General features: G+C 31.4%; 2 protein-coding genes across 5 annotated transcripts in view; one reads left to right on the plus strand and one right to left on the minus strand.

Annotated features, from left to right (window-relative positions):
- The window catches only part of LOC108689307 (ATP-binding cassette sub-family A member 1-like), a 12,171-nt gene extending 1,218 nt beyond the window's left edge, over nucleotides 1-10,953 (plus strand). For 2 of the 4 annotated variants that reach the window (XM_018196032.1, XM_018196034.1), the window contains exons 3-26: nucleotides 90-732; nucleotides 821-1,116; nucleotides 1,266-1,424; nucleotides 1,502-1,742; nucleotides 1,812-1,979; nucleotides 2,507-2,694; nucleotides 3,292-3,453; nucleotides 3,522-3,630; nucleotides 3,712-3,866; nucleotides 3,970-4,131; nucleotides 4,213-4,284; nucleotides 4,378-4,516; nucleotides 4,832-5,069; nucleotides 5,139-5,298; nucleotides 5,431-5,647; nucleotides 5,731-6,249; nucleotides 6,336-6,461; nucleotides 6,601-6,816; nucleotides 6,918-7,190; nucleotides 9,422-9,723; nucleotides 9,800-9,947; nucleotides 10,038-10,248; nucleotides 10,355-10,568; nucleotides 10,657-10,953. In XM_018196032.1, the coding sequence (XP_018051521.1) occupies nucleotides 417-732; nucleotides 821-1,116; nucleotides 1,266-1,424; nucleotides 1,502-1,742; nucleotides 1,812-1,979; nucleotides 2,507-2,694; nucleotides 3,292-3,453; nucleotides 3,522-3,630; nucleotides 3,712-3,866; nucleotides 3,970-4,131; nucleotides 4,213-4,284; nucleotides 4,378-4,516; nucleotides 4,832-5,069; nucleotides 5,139-5,298; nucleotides 5,431-5,647; nucleotides 5,731-6,249; nucleotides 6,336-6,461; nucleotides 6,601-6,816; nucleotides 6,918-7,190; nucleotides 9,422-9,723; nucleotides 9,800-9,947; nucleotides 10,038-10,248; nucleotides 10,355-10,568; nucleotides 10,657-10,872 (5,007 nt within the window). In that variant the 5' untranslated portion in view covers nucleotides 90-416 and the 3' untranslated portion in view covers nucleotides 10,873-10,953. The remainder of the gene's footprint in view (nucleotides 1-89; nucleotides 733-820; nucleotides 1,117-1,265; nucleotides 1,425-1,501; nucleotides 1,743-1,811; nucleotides 1,980-2,506; nucleotides 2,695-3,291; nucleotides 3,454-3,521; nucleotides 3,631-3,711; nucleotides 3,867-3,969; nucleotides 4,132-4,212; nucleotides 4,285-4,377; nucleotides 4,517-4,831; nucleotides 5,070-5,138; nucleotides 5,299-5,430; nucleotides 5,648-5,730; nucleotides 6,250-6,335; nucleotides 6,462-6,600; nucleotides 6,817-6,917; nucleotides 7,191-9,421; nucleotides 9,724-9,799; nucleotides 9,948-10,037; nucleotides 10,249-10,354; nucleotides 10,569-10,656) is intronic. The other 2 variants (XM_018196033.1, XM_018196035.1) reach the window with 2 other exon arrangements.
- Nucleotides 10,954-11,447: 494 nt separating this feature from the next.
- On the minus strand, nucleotides 11,448-13,493 carry LOC108689295 (pupal cuticle protein 20-like). The gene is made up of 5 exons (XM_018196015.1): nucleotides 13,425-13,493; nucleotides 12,811-13,120; nucleotides 12,398-12,562; nucleotides 11,951-12,205; nucleotides 11,448-11,849 (listed from the first exon to the last, which is right to left on the minus strand). Exons 1-5 carry the CDS (start codon nucleotides 13,431-13,433, stop codon nucleotides 11,764-11,766), a joined length of 825 nt encoding a protein of 274 aa, XP_018051504.1. The 5' UTR covers nucleotides 13,434-13,493; the 3' UTR covers nucleotides 11,448-11,763.
- Nucleotides 13,494-18,564: the final 5,071 nt, after the last annotated feature.

Raw genomic sequence — 18,564 nt, forward strand, 5'->3', positions numbered from 1 at the left:
ATATCATGACTTTGAATATTATGTATGTTCTACATTTTTACTTGAGACTCATACTATGACTCATAACTAACTTGGTTATGATTGTTTAGGTAAAATTTGCTATGACAACAGTACTCCAGAAACTGGACTTAATATATAAAGAAGAAACAATAAATTACATTTCTTTATATGATACTGCAAAGCTATTACATTATAAATAGATTTTCACATTTTAATGACCAACACAGTATAGTTCATATATGAGATATATGTTGTAAGTTGAAGCCAACATATATGTCAATTCCAATAATTTATTCAAGAGACTTCGTGTACTTTCAATGGCAAAGTAGTGTATACTATTTGTAGATATTTGAATACAGCCCACTATTAAACCTTTTCTACATTAACATAAAGTTGAAATACATCAAGATATAAAAATGGCTAGTGGATGGAAAATTTTTGGCTTGTTGATGTACAAAAATATGATAGTACGCAAAAGGCATTGGCGTATGATGATTTTCTTACAAGCTTTAGTACCTATTGTAGTGTTTGCATTATTGCAAGCTGTGAGAGATTTTAGCGTTCAACCTCCAGTTGTGGTGAACGTCAGTACACATTATCCTCTATATACACAAGATGAGTTAATGGAAAAAATTGATAATTCTTTACATAAAGTGTATTATGTACCAAAAAATGCATATACAGATAAAATTATGGAATCTGTTAGATATTGTCTTCGTCTCCTGCCTGAAAGTAAGTATAAAATAGAGATTGAGAAATATAAATAGTGTCTTTTAATAATTTATAACATTAAAATAACATCTTTTTTGTTTTTATATAGATATGAATGGTTTTGCCAATGAAACTGAAGTAGAAAATGTTTACACACGGTCTCAGGCACAAAATCCAATACTTTCTGCAGTGGCTGTTATTTTTAAACAATATGATCAACCTACCATAAAATATAAACTGAGACACTCATGGAAGATTCCAAATTCTTTGTACCAAAGCTTATTAGAAGGTGAACGTATTAGTGCATCAACTTCGATGTATATCGATATGATGCCATTTATTCAAATTCAAATCTGTTTGGATGAAGCATTTATAAAACAAATAACACCACGCTCTAACATAAAGGTATAAGGTTAAAAAGAATATATTTTAATAATTTATTATTAAAATATTTTACAAATTTGAATATTTACAGGAATGTATACAGGAACAGGCTAATACATGGCTGTGATATGATAGGATATTTTTAATCATTTTGTGATGTTGTTTTTCAGATGTCAATACAAAGAATGCCTTATCCACCATATGTCAAAATTGATATGGCTGATACAGTATTTCGTATGGTAATTGTTTCACTTGGAGTTATAATTTTTTTGATTACACTTTGTGTGGAGACCAACTATGCATCAAAAGAAAAATTTATTGGCATAAATGTTAGTACATTATTCTTTCTTTATTTTTTGTACGTTTTTAATCACGAAAAAATATTTATTTGTTTTATTATTTTTAGGTTTTAATGGCAATGAATGGAGTCAAATTGGTCTATAATTTACTTAGCTGGTTAATTACAGGAATATTAATGAGCACTATTTATATAATACCAACAATCATATTATTTAAAAATACTTTTTCTGATAATGTTGAGGCCTTGTTGGAATATGGAAATGCGTTTATATTTTGGCTCTTATTTACTGCACACATCGCTCATCTTATAACATTTGGCATGCATATTGGAGCATATTTCTCAAAACGTAGATATCTTTCTGTAAAATGAATAATTACTGAAATGCACAAATTATAATCTTAATATCCTTTTACAGCACGATTTGTGACACTTGCCTTAGCTATCATTTATATGGCAGCAATATCATTTCATCAAAATATGGCAAGGCAAGAAGTTTTTGGCGTTATACCATATCTTGGTATAATATTTCCAAATATTATGCTTCATAGACTTTTTCAAGAATCGAATGCTCATGAAAGCAAATGTAAGCAATTATTGTTAATGTGTTTATGTAATTATAAGGATGGTTCAAATCTTCAAAGTGAATGAAAATTTTTTGTGTGAATAATCAACATTGATGTATTTACACTAAATAACAGATGAGTGTGTTCACGCTCTAGTTGTGTACCATGGCAGTTGGTTCTAAAGTAGTTGTTGCGATGCAAGCAAATAATATGCATTGTACAACGCGTTATTTATATGTTAATCAAGTTTCTTGCAAACAAAACTGTTAAAGCCATCGAAATTTTACATAAACTACATAGATAGTCCGGAGAAGGCGCAAGTATGCAATGATACTCTCTACTATTTGTTCGGATATCGCAACATCGACTACAGAAACAGCTGCAAGTCCATTATGTAGAAAGTAAACAGATATTTTTACTTGTTACAATCAGTGTAAATACGTTCGCGATTCACATAAAGAAAATCATTTATATTTAAACTACTCTCTACATTAATAGTAATTTAAAAAACTTTAAAGAATTGTATTGTTTTATTTTTTTCTTTTAGTAATTGGTATTCAGTGGCATAATTTATTTGTTCCTGGAGAAACAGAATATGGTATCGTAGGAAGTCCAGGTTTTATATTTCTTTTTTCAATTTTGGGTGCTGTGATACATTTTACACTTGCAGTATATATAAATGCTGTACTTCCTGGTAAATATGGAGTCCGAAAGGATCCATTATATTTTTTGAAGGCAAGTTTATGCAAGAATTATAAATAGTAAATCTGTGCATAAGTTCATATGGTTAATTTCGCGTATTAATAATCTGCTTAAAAAAGAATTGTGCATACGTTCTTTTGCAATATGTACGTGACTTGTCCAGCATCTGCTTGGTGCGTAGGAAATTTTTGTGAATTTTGTTTGTACAGTCATTGTTTTGTCTTCGTTTTAGAATTCTGACAAATTTCATTTTCGCTGCATGCTTCCGTTTTTTAATAAAAAAAAGATAGCTGAAGCTAAAAGAATTTTGTACAACACGTATGATGAGGACGTGTCAATAAGGATGTGTAAAAAGTCATACAAATGCTTCCGGAATGCTGATTTTGATACTAATATTAACGTTCGACTGAGGCCATGTCATGCCAAGGAAACTGACGATGTAGAGCTGCATGATCTTGATGAAAACCTAGCTGTGATTCAAGATTTCCCAGAAATGCTTGGCATAGATCAGTCGATTGTAAGTCGACTAAACCGCGATTTGTTAAAAATGATGAACTTATGCATAGATCTAATATTGAAAAAATGCTATGTGTGTATATGGGATATAATTTTTATGCTGTTATATTTTAGTGTATCAAAAAGAACAAAGTAGCTCTTGATGATGAAGCTACTGAATTTGATTACGATAAGACTAATAAAGATTTTGAGCCAGTATTTGGTAATGCACTTACACCTGGAATACAAATACGTAATCTTAAAAAGTCTTATACCACCAGCTGGTTACGAAAATCCGTAAGTTTATATGAAAGGAATTATATATTTTTATTGTATTTGAATAATGTCACGTTATTATATTTTAGAAAGTCCATGCTCTAAAAGGAGTTTCGGTAGACTTTTACAAAGGACAAATTACTGCTTTGCTTGGACACAATGGAGCAGGCAAAACTACACTTATGTCTATATTAACAGGTATTACTTTGTATTGTGAGATAATTCTTAATGAGAATGTCATTTTATGGGAGGTACTCTTACTATATTTATCTTTTATAGGTGTAACCAGCGAAACAGAAGGGAAAGTCTTTATAAATGGCAAAAATATAAGAAAACACTTAAATAATATTAGAAATGATTTAGGGCTATGTCCTCAAGAAAATATGGTTTTTCCAGATTTAAATGTATTTGAACAAATAGAATTCTTTGGCTTGGTGAGGATAATAATAATTTTTGTGGAATCATATAGCAATCGATAACATATTAATTGTCTGTTTGCATTATGTTTTATGTTATGGCTGTTTTATGTTATGACAGTTGAAAGCTAAAAATAAAACCAAAAACGAAATTAAAAAGGATGTTCTTAATTTGCTTGCTAAGTTAAAGCTTTCCGAAAAAAAAGATTTTCTACCTAGCAAACTTTCTGGTGGTCAACAAAGAAGATTGTGCCTCGGAATGGCTCTTATTGGCGATGCTAGTGTAAGTTCTAAAATAGTAATATAATGAATGATACATTATATAATTATTATATCAATCTATATAAAATAAATTTGTATTCAGATCATAATTTTGGATGAGCCAACATCAGGAATGGATCCTGAAACCAGAAGAGATACATGGGATATCATATTAGTAAGCAAAAAAAAATTTAATTATTTTAAAAGTTGTGCATACATATATATTACATTATGTTACATATTTTATATTATTAATATTGTTTTATAGAAACTTAGAGGAGAGAAAACAATATTAATTAGTACACATAATATGGAAGAGGCTGATATACTTGGTGACAGAATCGCGATAATGCATGCTGGTCGTCTTAGAAGTTATGGCACTGCAATGTTTTTGAAGAAACAGTATGGTATGATAATATATTTATTGATATTTAAACAAAATATAGTAAATAGTGACTGAACATTGTTCTACGTCCGAATATACACAAATATACACAAAATTTATTGTTGTTTATTTCTCAAATGTTTTCTTTTATTACAATATTATGATTTAATTGTATTTAAAGATTAAATTATAATATTATATTAAAAATCATTTGAGATTAATAATATAAAAAAAAATAATGTTTTGTGTAAACATCCGGACACAGGTACATGTCCGGTCATTGGGATATTTGTCTTAATTTAAATAATTGTTTTGCAAATTAACTTTTCTGTTTTAGGTCATGGACATATTGAAGTTACATTGTCGACAAAGTCTTGGTGTGTTCCCGAAAAAGTCATAAGTAAATTTGACTCAAGAGCCCAACAGCTTAGTGTTGATAGTGAAAAGATCGTTTTAAATGTTCCATATACTGAGTCTTTGCCACAATCATTGGACAAAGTAGAAAGCGAAAAGAAAAAATTAGGCGTTACTGGAATAAGCGTGTCACTGATTACTTTGGAACAAGTATTTTTAAAGTATGTTCGTCAAAATAGGTTTTATATTGTTATTTTATTATTATTTTCTTACTTTATTATTGGTTGTAGGATTGTGAGAAGTGAAGATAGTGGAAAACATCTTAATGAATTATTTACAGCACCATTACAGAAAGTTACAGGCACTGAACTATGCATGCAAACAATATCAGCACTATTTTGCAAGAAATTTACATACATAAGAAAGAATTTAACTGTCTTGCTGACGATTGTACGTATTTCTCTCCTTGATATATGCTTCATTAATACAAAGATCAGATACATCTTCGATGATATTCTTTATATTTTTTAATATTTTGAAATTGAAAAGTTTTTCTTTTATTAACATCATTAATATTTTCAGCTAATTCTTCCCATTTTTTCGGTGTTTCTAATGGCCTTGAGTTATAGTTTACCAACCGATTCCACGGATATTATTCCATTAAAACTTGATATGTACAGATATCCCAAAGCTTTATATTCATCAAACAACGAACCAATTGCTCAGAAATATAGAAATATCGTTCAGAATGTGGGCGGTGAAGCAGAACGTGTAGCGTCAGATATAAATGTTACAAGCGGTAAGTGTATTATTATGTAATTTTATATTAAGCATGATAATACATTTGTCTGAATGATAGTTTTTATATATTATTTCTTTTAGCTCTTCTGAATTCTTCTATGAAGAATCTTGTGGAATACCGAAACAATCTTATCGTATCTGCTGAATTTAATGACACTGAAAATAACATATGGGCTAACGGTTTTTATTCCGGCATAGCACTTCACAGCGTGCCGTTAACAGTGAATCTTTTAAGTAATTCGCTCATTAAAGCTTTAGCTGGCGATGAATATTCGATTATTGCGTCTAGACAACAATTACCGAATACGATATTTTCATCTCAAATACAATTGCCCGAAGCAGACTCGATGTCGCGTGTTTTGCTATTCTGTATGTTTTTCTTTCCCACTATGTCACTTTTCGTAATGCATCCTTTGCAAGAAACAGCGACGAAAGTTAAGCAACTCCAGCGTATGACCGGTGTCACTTCTCTATCATACTGGAGTACAATGTTCGCTATCGATTTTCTGATATTTACAATAGGTGTATTGCTAATTACTTTAGCGTTCTACATCATGGATGTTATTCTTGATATTCGTCTATATTATAAAGTAGAGATATGTAAGTTCTTATTCTAAATTGTGTCCAATATTAATTAATATAATATATATTTTATTTCTTTGTATATTTATTTGCTTTTTTTGCAGTATACTTGATATTGACTCTGGAATTATTTGGTATTAACATTTTATTTCTTGTATATTTATTCAGTTTTATGAATAAATCAAGAAGTACTATAATAACTATTTTAGGTGTTGCACCTATTAGCCTTGGTAAGTTTGCTGTAGTATAAGATATTAAAAATTTCAACAGGTATATTAAGTATGAAACTAATTGTTCTATTAAAAATGCAAAGACATTACTATAAAGTCTATTAAAAACAAATAAACTCGATTTTAAATTTTATTTCAGTTATAATACAATATGTTCTACATCAAGTACTAGGCAATTTTGATTGGCTTAATCCGCTACACATTCTACAAAAGAGAATCTTCCGTCTGATTCCGTACGTAAGTTTGTTTCATGGTCAACTATCTTTTTTCAACATAGCAGTACAGAATGCAAGATGTCGTCGTCTACCAAATATACTTCACGGTGTAGTTTGTCTTGCAAAGGATCCTTGTTGTGGTAAGATTGTATAATATTCACTTAAAATATTATAATTTTATGTTTTATGTATTGCTATTAATGATAAAATTTATGATTTATTTCATTATAATTTTTTTTAGGTTTGGATTGCAAAGATGGAGTGTGCAAAAATCAACTATCTTACTTCAAAAATTTTGAAGATGATATGAATTTTGAAGAAAGTATAGTATATCTAGCTATAACACCAATTTTGTATTTTGCTTTATTAATCATCTTGGAAGAAAAGTTGTTGTTGAAATTACTCACAAAGATGATTGGTACAAAACTGAGAAAGGAGCAAAATACAATGGATGATCAAGTGAAAAAAGAGAAACTTGCTGTAGCGGTAGAAATTAATAAAATCAACAACCAAAGTAAGATAATTTTTAATATCTTCTAAGAAATGAGATATAAAAATTATAGATTCACAGATAATTTAATTTATATCAGTATAAATTAATCGAGTTCTCAATATTAAAAACAATATTACAAAAACAATAGGCAACTAAGAGTACACAGTTATTATTAATGTATTTACATTACAATTCTTCTTTATTCTTCATCTGTACTTATATTTTCGATGTTTTAGTTGCTTTCTTCATGATAACATGAAGGCTTAATAATCCAAAATTTAAATGCAATTGTTCTGAATGTAATTCTCACGCAATTAGTCAATCTAGAATAATTCTCCATTTGATTATATGAATGGCTCTTCTTAACAAGATTTGTAAGTCAAGATTTGTAAGATCTAAATACAAAATCCTATTCTATATTAATAAAATTGCTTTCTATTTATTCCATTTAAAAAATTCACCGATTGTATTAATAACTTGCACTTCCATCCTGTTATGCACAATTAAGAATACAAATTATATAAAATTTGTCGATTAGACAATGTGTCTTCGTCCGTGTCTACGTAACATTTAAAATTATAAACTAATGTGTATATCAATATAATATTGAGTTAAAATAAAATAAATACAAAAATAAAGTCAGTTTGACAAACATACCAATAATATTATGAACAAAATATATAACATCTTTTTAAAAAACATGCTAATTATTAAACTGATCAAGAATTGATGTGTACCGATGATGAAAAAATTCGGTATCCGTTTGTAAATTGAGCTCATTCATTTGCAATTTTATATGTATCATTTCAGATACTAATCTGTTCCCAAGATATCTCTCTCTATCTATCACTTTGACATTCTCCCAATCTATTGCAATAATTATGCTGCAATCCATGTTCAGCTATGACAGATCTATGCCATTGTTCTTGCGTAATTGGCTTTTATGTTTGTTAATTCTTGTGTTTAATTTCCTTTTAGTCTGTCCAACATAAGTTGCATCACAATCTTTGCACGGTACTTTATATACAACATTTTTACTATTCTTCATGAAAGATCTTTCTGAGCTTTGATCATGCTTCTCAATTTATTGAGGCCAAAAAAGGCTAAATTTAAATCTGAATCTTTGACTATATTAATAAAGTTTTCAGAAGTATTGGAAATGTAAGGAATAGTGAATCATTGTTTTATTAATATCTTCAGAGTTATTATCTTCTCTTGTCTTATCAACTTGGTTAATAAATAGTTTTTTTACTCTTTCGTTTATTGCGTCAAAAATAAATTTTAAGGATAATCATTATTCAAAAAAATGTCAATTATGAAAGAAAGATTTTTATAATGTGATATCTAGGATGTGAAAGAAGTATTGCTGTAACTACAGTATTCATTATAACACTTTTTTTGACATTAAATCTGTCATAACTGAACATGAGTTGCAGCATAATCATGCGATAGATTGGGAGAATGTCAAAATGAGAAATAGAGAGAAATATCTTGGGAAGAGATTAGTATCTGAAATGATAATATAAAATTGCAAACGAATGTGCTCAATTTACAAACGGATACCGAATTTTTTCACCATGGGTACATATCAATTCTTGATCAGTTAATAATTAGTATTATGTTTTTTAAAAAGATGTTATATATTTTGTTCATAAGATTATTGGTATGTTTGTCAAACTGACTTTATTTTTGTATTTATTTTATTTTAATGTTATATTGACCTACATATTAATTTATAATTTTAAACGTTACGTAAACACGAACGTAGAAACGGATGAAGACACACGTCTAATCGACAAATTTTATATAATTTGTATTCTTAGTTGTGTGTAACAGAATGGAGCAAGTTATTAGTACAACCGGTGAATTTTTTTAATGGAATGAATATAGAAAACAATTTTGTTAATATAGAATGGGATTCTGTATTTAGATCTTACAAATCTTGACTTAAAAAGAGTCGTTCACGTGATCAAATGAAGAATTACTCTGGGTTGACTAATTGTGCCTACATTCAGAACAATTGCATTTAAATTTTGTATTATTAAGCCTAATGTTACACTATGAAGATGGTTGAAAAAAGCAGCTGAAACGTCGGAAATATATGTGCAAATGAAGAATAAAAAAGAATTGTAATATATATGTTATTAATAACTGTGTACTAACTCTTAATTGTCTATTGTTTTTGTAATATTGAATTTAATTTATGAATGTTATAATTTATATAAAATATGTATATATGACTTTATGTACAGGTGTAAATACGAAAGAAGAATTAAAATTAGGTGCTACAGAGACTACTAATTTAGAATCATTACAAAGTCCGATAAATGATGATAATAGTCTTTTCTTGGTGTATGAATTAAGTAAATACTATGGAAAGTTAATGGCCGTGAAAGAAATCAGTTTTCGAGTGAAACCACGGGAATGTTTTGGATTGCTCGGTGTAAATGGCGCCGGAAAGAGTACAACTTTTAGGATGCTAACTGGAGAAGAAATGTCTAATAGTGGCATAATGTACTTAAAACAAGCAGAAATCCATTCACAGAGGACAAAGGTAATAACTTATACAGTAATTTAATTTCTTTAGTGTTGTATCGTTTATAATATTAGAGAATTATTTTTTGTTGTAGTATCTTTCTGAAATGGGATACTGTCCACAAACTGATGCTTTAATACCTTCCTTAAACGCTTTTGATCATTTACGATTATTTGCTCGTCTTCGCGGTATACCAAAGGCCAACATAGAGTTGGAAGTTAATAAATGGATTAATAGACTGAGTAAGTGAACTGCGATAATAGATGCAGAATTTAAAAAAAAATACATGTAAAAAAATACGTGTAATAAATATAAATAATATGTTATTTCAGATTTAACTGCTTGTATGAAGCAGCCAAGTGGTACTTACAGCGGTGGTAATAAGAGACGCTTAAACATCGCGATAGCTCTCATTGGTAATCCTACTCTTGTTCTTTTGGATGAGCCCACAACTGGCGTCGATCCTGCAGCTAGAAGATCACTTTGGAATACTTTACAATCATGTCAGGCAGCAGGACAGGCTATTATACTTACGTCTCACAGGTATCAGAGTCCAAAAATTTGGAATAAAATATTTGAATTTAAATTTTAATATAATTCATTTTGTTAAACGGAATATTATAATTAAAATTTTAATATTGTTCAACAGTATGGAAGAGTGTGAAGCACTTTGTAATCGACTAGTCATTATGGTGAAGGGTGAATTAGTTTGCATTGGTGCAAGTCAAGAATTGAAGCAGCGATTTGGAGCGGGTTACGATATTTATATACAATTGAATCCAAGCCGAACGGACGAAGATGTTAATAATATAAAGAAAATTATTGAATCTACTTTAACATGCGACATTAGAGATGAAAATTTGGTAATGATAGTGCTTCGCTGAAAAGACAATTGATTGCTTTAATTTTTTATTCTTTTATCTTACTATTAATTTCTATTCATTTTTGCAGGGTTTTCTTGCCTATCATGTAACTGATTATAATACAATGTGGGAAAAAATGTATGATACAATGAAGAATCTAAAGCAAACATATAGTTGCATCGAGGATTACGCTGTTCTATCTGCAACTTTAGAACAACTTTTTATTCAGTTTGCAAGAGGAGCTGAAATAATTGAGTCTAATATATCTCCAACTCGTGCTACTAGTCATCCAGAAACAGTATAAAATGGATATTTTATTATATCTTGCATACGTAGAAATATATTTAAGATGTAGGTACTAACTAGACAGAAATTGATTTAAAATTAATTTTCATTCTAAATTATATATGTTGTTAAGTTTGACTATATTATAATCTTATTTTAACAAAAAATTGTAATACTTATATTAGTACACATTATATCTAATTTAATATCACATTTATTAATATTAATAATGTTAATATATTTAATTTAAATTAAATTAAAATAATTTAATATTAATTTAATAATGTCACATTGAATTAATCATTACTACAACTTTTTTAAATTAGTGCAATAATTATTACAATGATACATATGTAAATAGAATTTTTTTTATAAATAACAAAAGTATTAGGAATTTAGATTACAATATTAATTTATTATTTTATTATATATACATATGTAAAACGATTTACATACACAATATATATTTCACAGTGTTAATGCACCGTTTATTTATTCACTTTATTCATTATTCATTTATAATATACATCTCAAAATATATAATTATTTTATACACACACATACGTGTGTGTGTGTGTGTGTGTGTGTGTGTGTGTGTGTGTGTGTGTGTGTGTAAAATAAGCGCATATAAAGAATAATGCACAATATATCGCAGTTGTTTAGTTTCTCAATTGCATAGTGTCATGTATATGTATAAGGTGCTTTAATAATAGGGATTGCTGCTACACAAAGGCAACTTTAAGAAAAGAAAAATTAGAGAGTGGGTATAAATAAGTATAGTATATCATATCACTTTATATAAATAAAAAAATTGCATGAATGATATATCGATATGTACATGAAATAGATAAACGGAAAATGGTATGCCTGTATGCGGTATGCGCATAAATGATCCTTGCCAATCTGTTGTCTAATATTGGTAGCCACTGCTTGAACTTGTCTGGTATGAGCTTGGTCCCTGATAGGTACTGCTTCCATGACCGCTATGGCCACCTCCTAATAAAAAGAGATATAATTTGATATACAGTAGGTCATGCTTAAGACATTAATATGCATAATTATAAAAGTTTGTTTATATTTAATTGAAATCATGTAACCTCCGTTAGGATATCCGCTGTATCCTCCGTGTGAATATCCTCCACCACCACTACCACCATCCTGATTCTCTCCCCTAGCTTCGGCGGCGAGCGCTAATTCAACACCTCGTTGAATTTCCGGTGGAATCGGAGGTGGTGTCGGCAAGTGAGCGCCTTGAGGGTGAAAACCATATTCATCCGCCGTATACGTGATCGAATATTGCATACCATCGGAACCAGTATAAGAAAAGGATCCGCTCACCGATTCGGATTCTCCTGCAACATCGCACGCACTTGTTTTGACGCAATGTCTTCATTATCATCGACTACATCGCGTTGCAACACGATGCTTCCATGATTCCCATGCGAAGCAAGCATTGTTTAGCTATCGCTCGTTCAAGACTGATATACAGCCACTTCAATAATGAAATAATAAATTTAATCGGATACGAAAACGCAATCTCGTACCTTGCCGATGACCTGTTTCTTGCACGGTAATACCATTTCCAGTTTCATAACTATATTGATAGTTTCCATCACCAGTATTCTCACTAGTATAAGAAATAATGGGTATTTGTTGGCCACCATGGCCGCCACCATGGTCACCACCATGGCCACTACCTAGTCCGCTGCCTAATTTACGAAATAAAATATTAAAAGTCACATATCTAAGCTGTATTTAAAAAAATTAACTATTTTCAAGGAAAATCGTAATATTTCTAAAAAAAAGATCTTAACTTAAACTTCATGTAATATCGTAATGAAAACTTGAAATTCAGGTAGATACAAATAAAGAAATAAATAACCATGAAGAATAGCATATAAGACAAAATAATTACTTTCTTCTCTTATTCAGTAATTATACTTTTGTTCAAACTTACCACCTGCATAAGCGCCGCCACCACTCCCAGGACCAAATCCGCCCGGCCTACCATGACCACTAGGACCACTAGAACCACCATAACCACTTGGACCACCAAAACTACTTGGACCACCAAAACTACTTGGACCACCAGGACCACCTGAACCACCCGGGCCACTAAGTTTAATAGGTCCACCTCCACCGTGTCCTGATGGAGGATGAATCAATCCTGGTCCACCTGCACTTCCGGCACTACTGGGCGGAAGATAAGTGGTGTCTAATCTTGCGGCATAGCACATACCAATGATGGCCAGCAATGCTATGGAGAGCTGTTGAAATAAGCCGAAAGGAATAAAAAAAATTGTACAATATAAAGAAATAAAATAGTACAAAGCAATCGAGCAAAAACACAGATATTTATAGATTTCATATTTTTTCAAACACACGATATTCTACACGGTAAACGGAAATCGTACAGTACTGCTAGTTGAACCATCCATAAAATTTCGTGTGCAATTAATAGATTCTATTTTTCAATTAATTGTCGCAATTAACTAAGTCGACTAGAAGACCCGAGACTTATTTCAAATTTCAACAATCGAATTAAAGAGATTTCCATTGCGCGACTCGTACCGATCTCATCTCGTTGGTTGCGCGTCGTCGATCGATAATAGATATTATTGAATCACACTGTTGAAATTGTGTATCGCCAAACCGACTATGATAATTGATCTGCACATATTCAGGTTGGATTCAGCATGCTTATATACTGGTTCCGCGCGAGGATCGTCTTCCTCCCACCCTTCACCAAGCAATCGGGGATGGCACCACGGCTGGATATAATCCGGTGATGCGTTCCTTGAAGATTCGCCAACGAATCCTCGTTGACTAGAGACGCCGAGAGGAGAAGAAGAGAAAAGAAGAGATAGAGTGCTGGATGAAGACACGCACGGTGGGAGGACCATCGGAGGGGGTGGCAGTGGCGGAGGAGGCAACCGTCGGGCGTCGAGATGAATCTCATCGAGCTAAAATGAGGGGTGATTGCATAATGCCAGGTTGATACAGATCGACAGGCATCTCCGAATGGATCTGAAGGTCGACCAATGGGATTGGCATGAAAGCGAAGCGATAGGGTTGAGGCAATGAGCTGTAAAAGTAAAGCAAACTATCTAAATGATATATCATGTAGATTAAAGAGCGCTATTTAAAACAACTTAATATTTGAGTAAAGTATATATTACATGGTCATTAAATCTCTCAAAATTTCTTATTATTAAATGAATTATGAAATTTCTTATTATGAAATGAAATCCTGTAGAAAAATTTCGCTGAAATTATTCCATGTTTTGGAACATTTCGCAGTAATATTTCAGAGAAAAATCCCTTACAGCATAAAGTTGCACAAAAGTTGCAGCAATATTACAGAGATTTTGCAGCGATATTGCTGCAAATTTTGTGCTATGTGGAAATTTCAACAAAATTTCAGAGAAATTTCAAAGTAATTTCAGTTTAGTGTCAATGATTTTTCAGTATGTAAGCTAAAAAATTCACTTTTAGTGAAATTTCAGTAAATTCTCAGCAATTTCGCTGAAATGTTCGAAAACATGGAATAATTTCAGCGAAATTTTTTCATCAAGAAAGTATTCCTCAGTGCACATCCTAAGGAGGAAAGCGATGGGAAAACGTGAAAAAGCTGAGCCGATGACGCTGCTGGTATGCACTCGCCGCGCGTTTCTCCCTTGTAATTATATCGGCTCTTTCAATGCAGGAATTATACCCGCGGAGTCGTCATCACCATCGCCATTGCGACGGGCTCGTTGCACAATCATACGTTGACAGCATCTCCGAAGCGCATCGACTGATACAAGGATTGTACATAGTACATAGTACAGTATTCATGTGTGCGCTCGGGAACTGGGTGTTGCTAATAAGTATTGCGGGTGCCTTGCGGACAACCCGGGATGATCTCCTGCGCGGAACGTGGGTTCTAACATGCCCACGTATGACGGAAAGTTTATCTTTCTCGCCAGTTACAGCAACAGTTATTAATGAAAGCTATTATCTCATCAAGAAATTGCGCATCTTTTTATTTAGACCATCAGAAGATGAATATTCGGGAATTATATATGACTGAGAATCAGATCCGATTCGGAATCAGTTAGCTGAAGATTCGATAGTTACGTAAGACGAGTTGTAAAAGAACTAATCCGCGAGATCGAAGCTCGCGATCGCACGAGAATATTACGCATATGATATAATTGCGCGATCCTAACACGATTCTATGTTATAAACAATTCTATAAAATAGAACTATAAAATAGAACTGCGCACATAAACTAAAGTATTTGAAATCGTCAAGGTATTACTGATCGACACGTAACTCGCCGGTTAACGATCCATCTCTGGGTCACCGTACTCACGCTTCGTCGTAGTCTGTAGACGAAACGATGATAGTATTCCAATAGGCATCCTGCAGAATTCCCACTCGCCTCGTAATGGAGAGAAAGATAGCGTACGCGCTTGTCTAGATTCCCAGGGAGATGAAGCGACCGAACTTCGGATCCATATTGAGAAATCGTAGCTGCAAAATCATTACGCTTCGAAGTTACGTGAGAACGGTGCACTCAAAGAGGAAATGGGAGGAAACGTGATAATTCGTATGTTCCAATTCTCGAGTTTAATAGATTTTTAATAAATTTATATTCTCGAGTTTAATAAATTTAATGTATTCAGCAAGTGCGCGGATGCAGAGGTACGGTCGAGACAAAAAATAAAGAGCGGTCATGAGCTACGAGCTTGATAATAGGATATAATGACTCTGTATCAAAACACTTAGGTACTCAGGTATAAGAACGGAAGACTTTTTTGCTGAAGTATTAAAAAATTTAGCTTATAGATACAGATCTGAAAATAATTTTGTTAGATTATCTATAATAATTAGGTACATATATTGTAGGATGCTGGTAATTGCTAGAATGTTGAAACTTTTTGCAACATTGCTCATCATGCTTGAGTTTTCTATATATTTTTGATGGTCCAATAAAATTATTTTCAGATCTATATCTAAATTTTTAGATATTTCAGCAAAATTATTCCTTCTGTGCAGGATGCTCAAAAAAAGAAAAAGTGAGGAGAAAGAGAAAAATCTTATTAAGCTAGCTGGAATCCTACAGGGAAAGAATGCTTTTGCTCTGAAAATATCTGAAAATTTAGCTAAATACAGATCTAAAAATAATTTAGTCACTCATCAAAATATTATAATTACACATATAGGATTCTGAAGCTGATTGCTAGAATGTTAAAGCTTTTTGTAACATTGCTCATTGTGCTTGAATTTCCTAATAATTTTCCATAATAATTTTGATCCAAATTATTTTCAGATCTGTATCTAAATTTTTAGGTACTTCAGTAAATTATCTCTCGATGTGTAGAACATTGCAGAATCATAATCATATCATCAGGATATCATCATGACTTTACCTGTCATTTTTAGATGACGTCCTTCTGATATAATTATATATAATTTCCATCTGGAGCATCACTCTTCAAGGAAGAGTGAGATCTTGTATACATGCAGTTGCTGATATTATTTTAGTAGATGATCTTATCCCTTAGCAATTCGTACATTTAATCTACCTTGCTGCTCGTGTTATGCCAGAGATGAGATTCATCTTCGCGAGAAATCTCTGTCGGAACTACATAGGATTCACGTACGTGAATCTCGAAGTGTATCGAATTCCATGCACGCGTTCGCCGATCGAGACGCGGCATCGGGAGATAATTCGAAGGATTGAACAGACATATATACGTAGGGTTCTCTTCGCAATTAATCCCAAAGATTTCAACGTTCTCCAGATCTTATCGATCGCGTCAAAAGAGGCTTCGGCCTTCGTACAGCCTCCGGTTGATGATATTCCTTGGATGCAGATTTTTTTTCTATAAAGAAAAATTATGGCACATAATTGTTCAAAATTATTTGATACTTTCGCTTTTCAACGAACGTTTTGGCGAATAGTTTTTATTTCCAACAAAAGTTAACAAAAAATCAAAATTATTTTTATTCTTAACGGCAATAAATAGTAAAATTTGTGTAAACAAAAAATCAGTTAGTTTGATTTTTATGTCATCAAAATAGAGTCATTTTCACTTTCTCTTGGAATGCTTTCCATTTATAATGACAATTAAGTCGACACAAATGTCGTTATATTTTTCTTTGCATTCTAAGAGTAACAAACACAGAACAATACCTGTGTCGATTTGTGTTACTAAATGGAAGGCACTCTTCGTTCTTTGAGTCGGTTCGTCCAATTAGTGTGCAAGCCAGTAATTCAACGGACTCGATTGTACCAGAGCTTTGAACCAAGTTTCGATGGCGCATCGCGGAAGTATCCCGATATTGAAAAGCGATATATGAAGGAGATTGTGCAGAAACGGGAGCGTTGTGCTCTACCTACGCTCTCTTCTTCGCGACCTCGCGCACGCGATCGTACCATTTTGAAAGAATGGGAGCTCGCGTTGCGGAGGTCGATGAAGAAAAAAAAAGATTGCGGTCTCTCTGACGATTTTCTATTATGCATCATCGCGGTATTGACGCAACTCTGCAACTTGGTAAAAAAAAAAAAGAAAGAAGGAAGGGACGAAGCTTTTATACTTCACGCGGGATTAAAAGCAGTTGCCATTTATATATATTTCACTATTCTTTAAATTCTTTGAAGTGGAATCTCACTTTAAAGAGAGAAAATTGAGCCAGTTGTGAAAAGGAGTGCCTCAAATTTCAAAATCCTCGGAAAAAAGTTTTTCATGCATGACTATGTATAAATATGTATAAAGATACATAAATATTTATAAACATGTATAATCATATATATGAAATATGTTCATACAACGTTCTTTGTTCTTGTAAAATTACTTTTTAGTGTCATAGAAATAATAACAGTAATGTGAAAAAATAATTAAAGGGATAATTTTCACATTATTCGTTTCAGAAAAAAACAAATTTAGGAAAAAACATAAAAAAATTGCTCATACACAATTGTGCATAATTTTATAGTAATTTTTTTACCTTTCTTCAAACTTTTCTAAAACAAATAGTGAAAATTATCCTTTTAATTAATTTTCATGTTTTCATATTACTATTATAATTTTTATTAAATTAAAAAGTAATTTTACAAAAGAAAGAGGGATATATATGGACATATTTCATATATTAATTATATAGATGTTTATAAATATTTATGTATGTTTATACACATTCATGCATGAAAAATTTTTTACCGGGATCTTTATTAAGAGTGACATTTCATTTTTTAGAATGACATTTCACTCTAAAAGTTTTAATGCACGCGTTTTAAAATCGGCAGACCAATGCGATGCTGAGTTTAAATTAAATTAATAATTTAATTTCGGTCACTCACATTACACTGAATTAGTACGCATTAAACTCAAGCAATGAGGTGACATTACATAAACAGTAAACGTCAACATGATCACGTCAGCTATCTGAGAAAACTGCTTTATATCTCAGATGGAATAATATAATCAATTTTTAATATCAGTTGTTAATATCTAATGAAATAATACATATATATGTATATTCTGTTAAATGTGACGATGCATTATTGGATATTTAATTATTTAATATATTTATATGCTTTTACATTTAACTTTATTAATTTCATGTATAACAGCTTTTAGTATGCATTATCAAAATTAATATTAAATTATATTATATATTAATATTAATATTAGTAATTTTGAGAGTAGATATGTATAAA

Source organism: Atta colombica, unplaced genomic scaffold (genome assembly GCF_001594045.1).
Source record: "Atta colombica isolate Treedump-2 unplaced genomic scaffold, Acol1.0 scaffold268, whole genome shotgun sequence".
Taxonomy (NCBI): domain Eukaryota; kingdom Metazoa; phylum Arthropoda; class Insecta; order Hymenoptera; family Formicidae; genus Atta; species Atta colombica.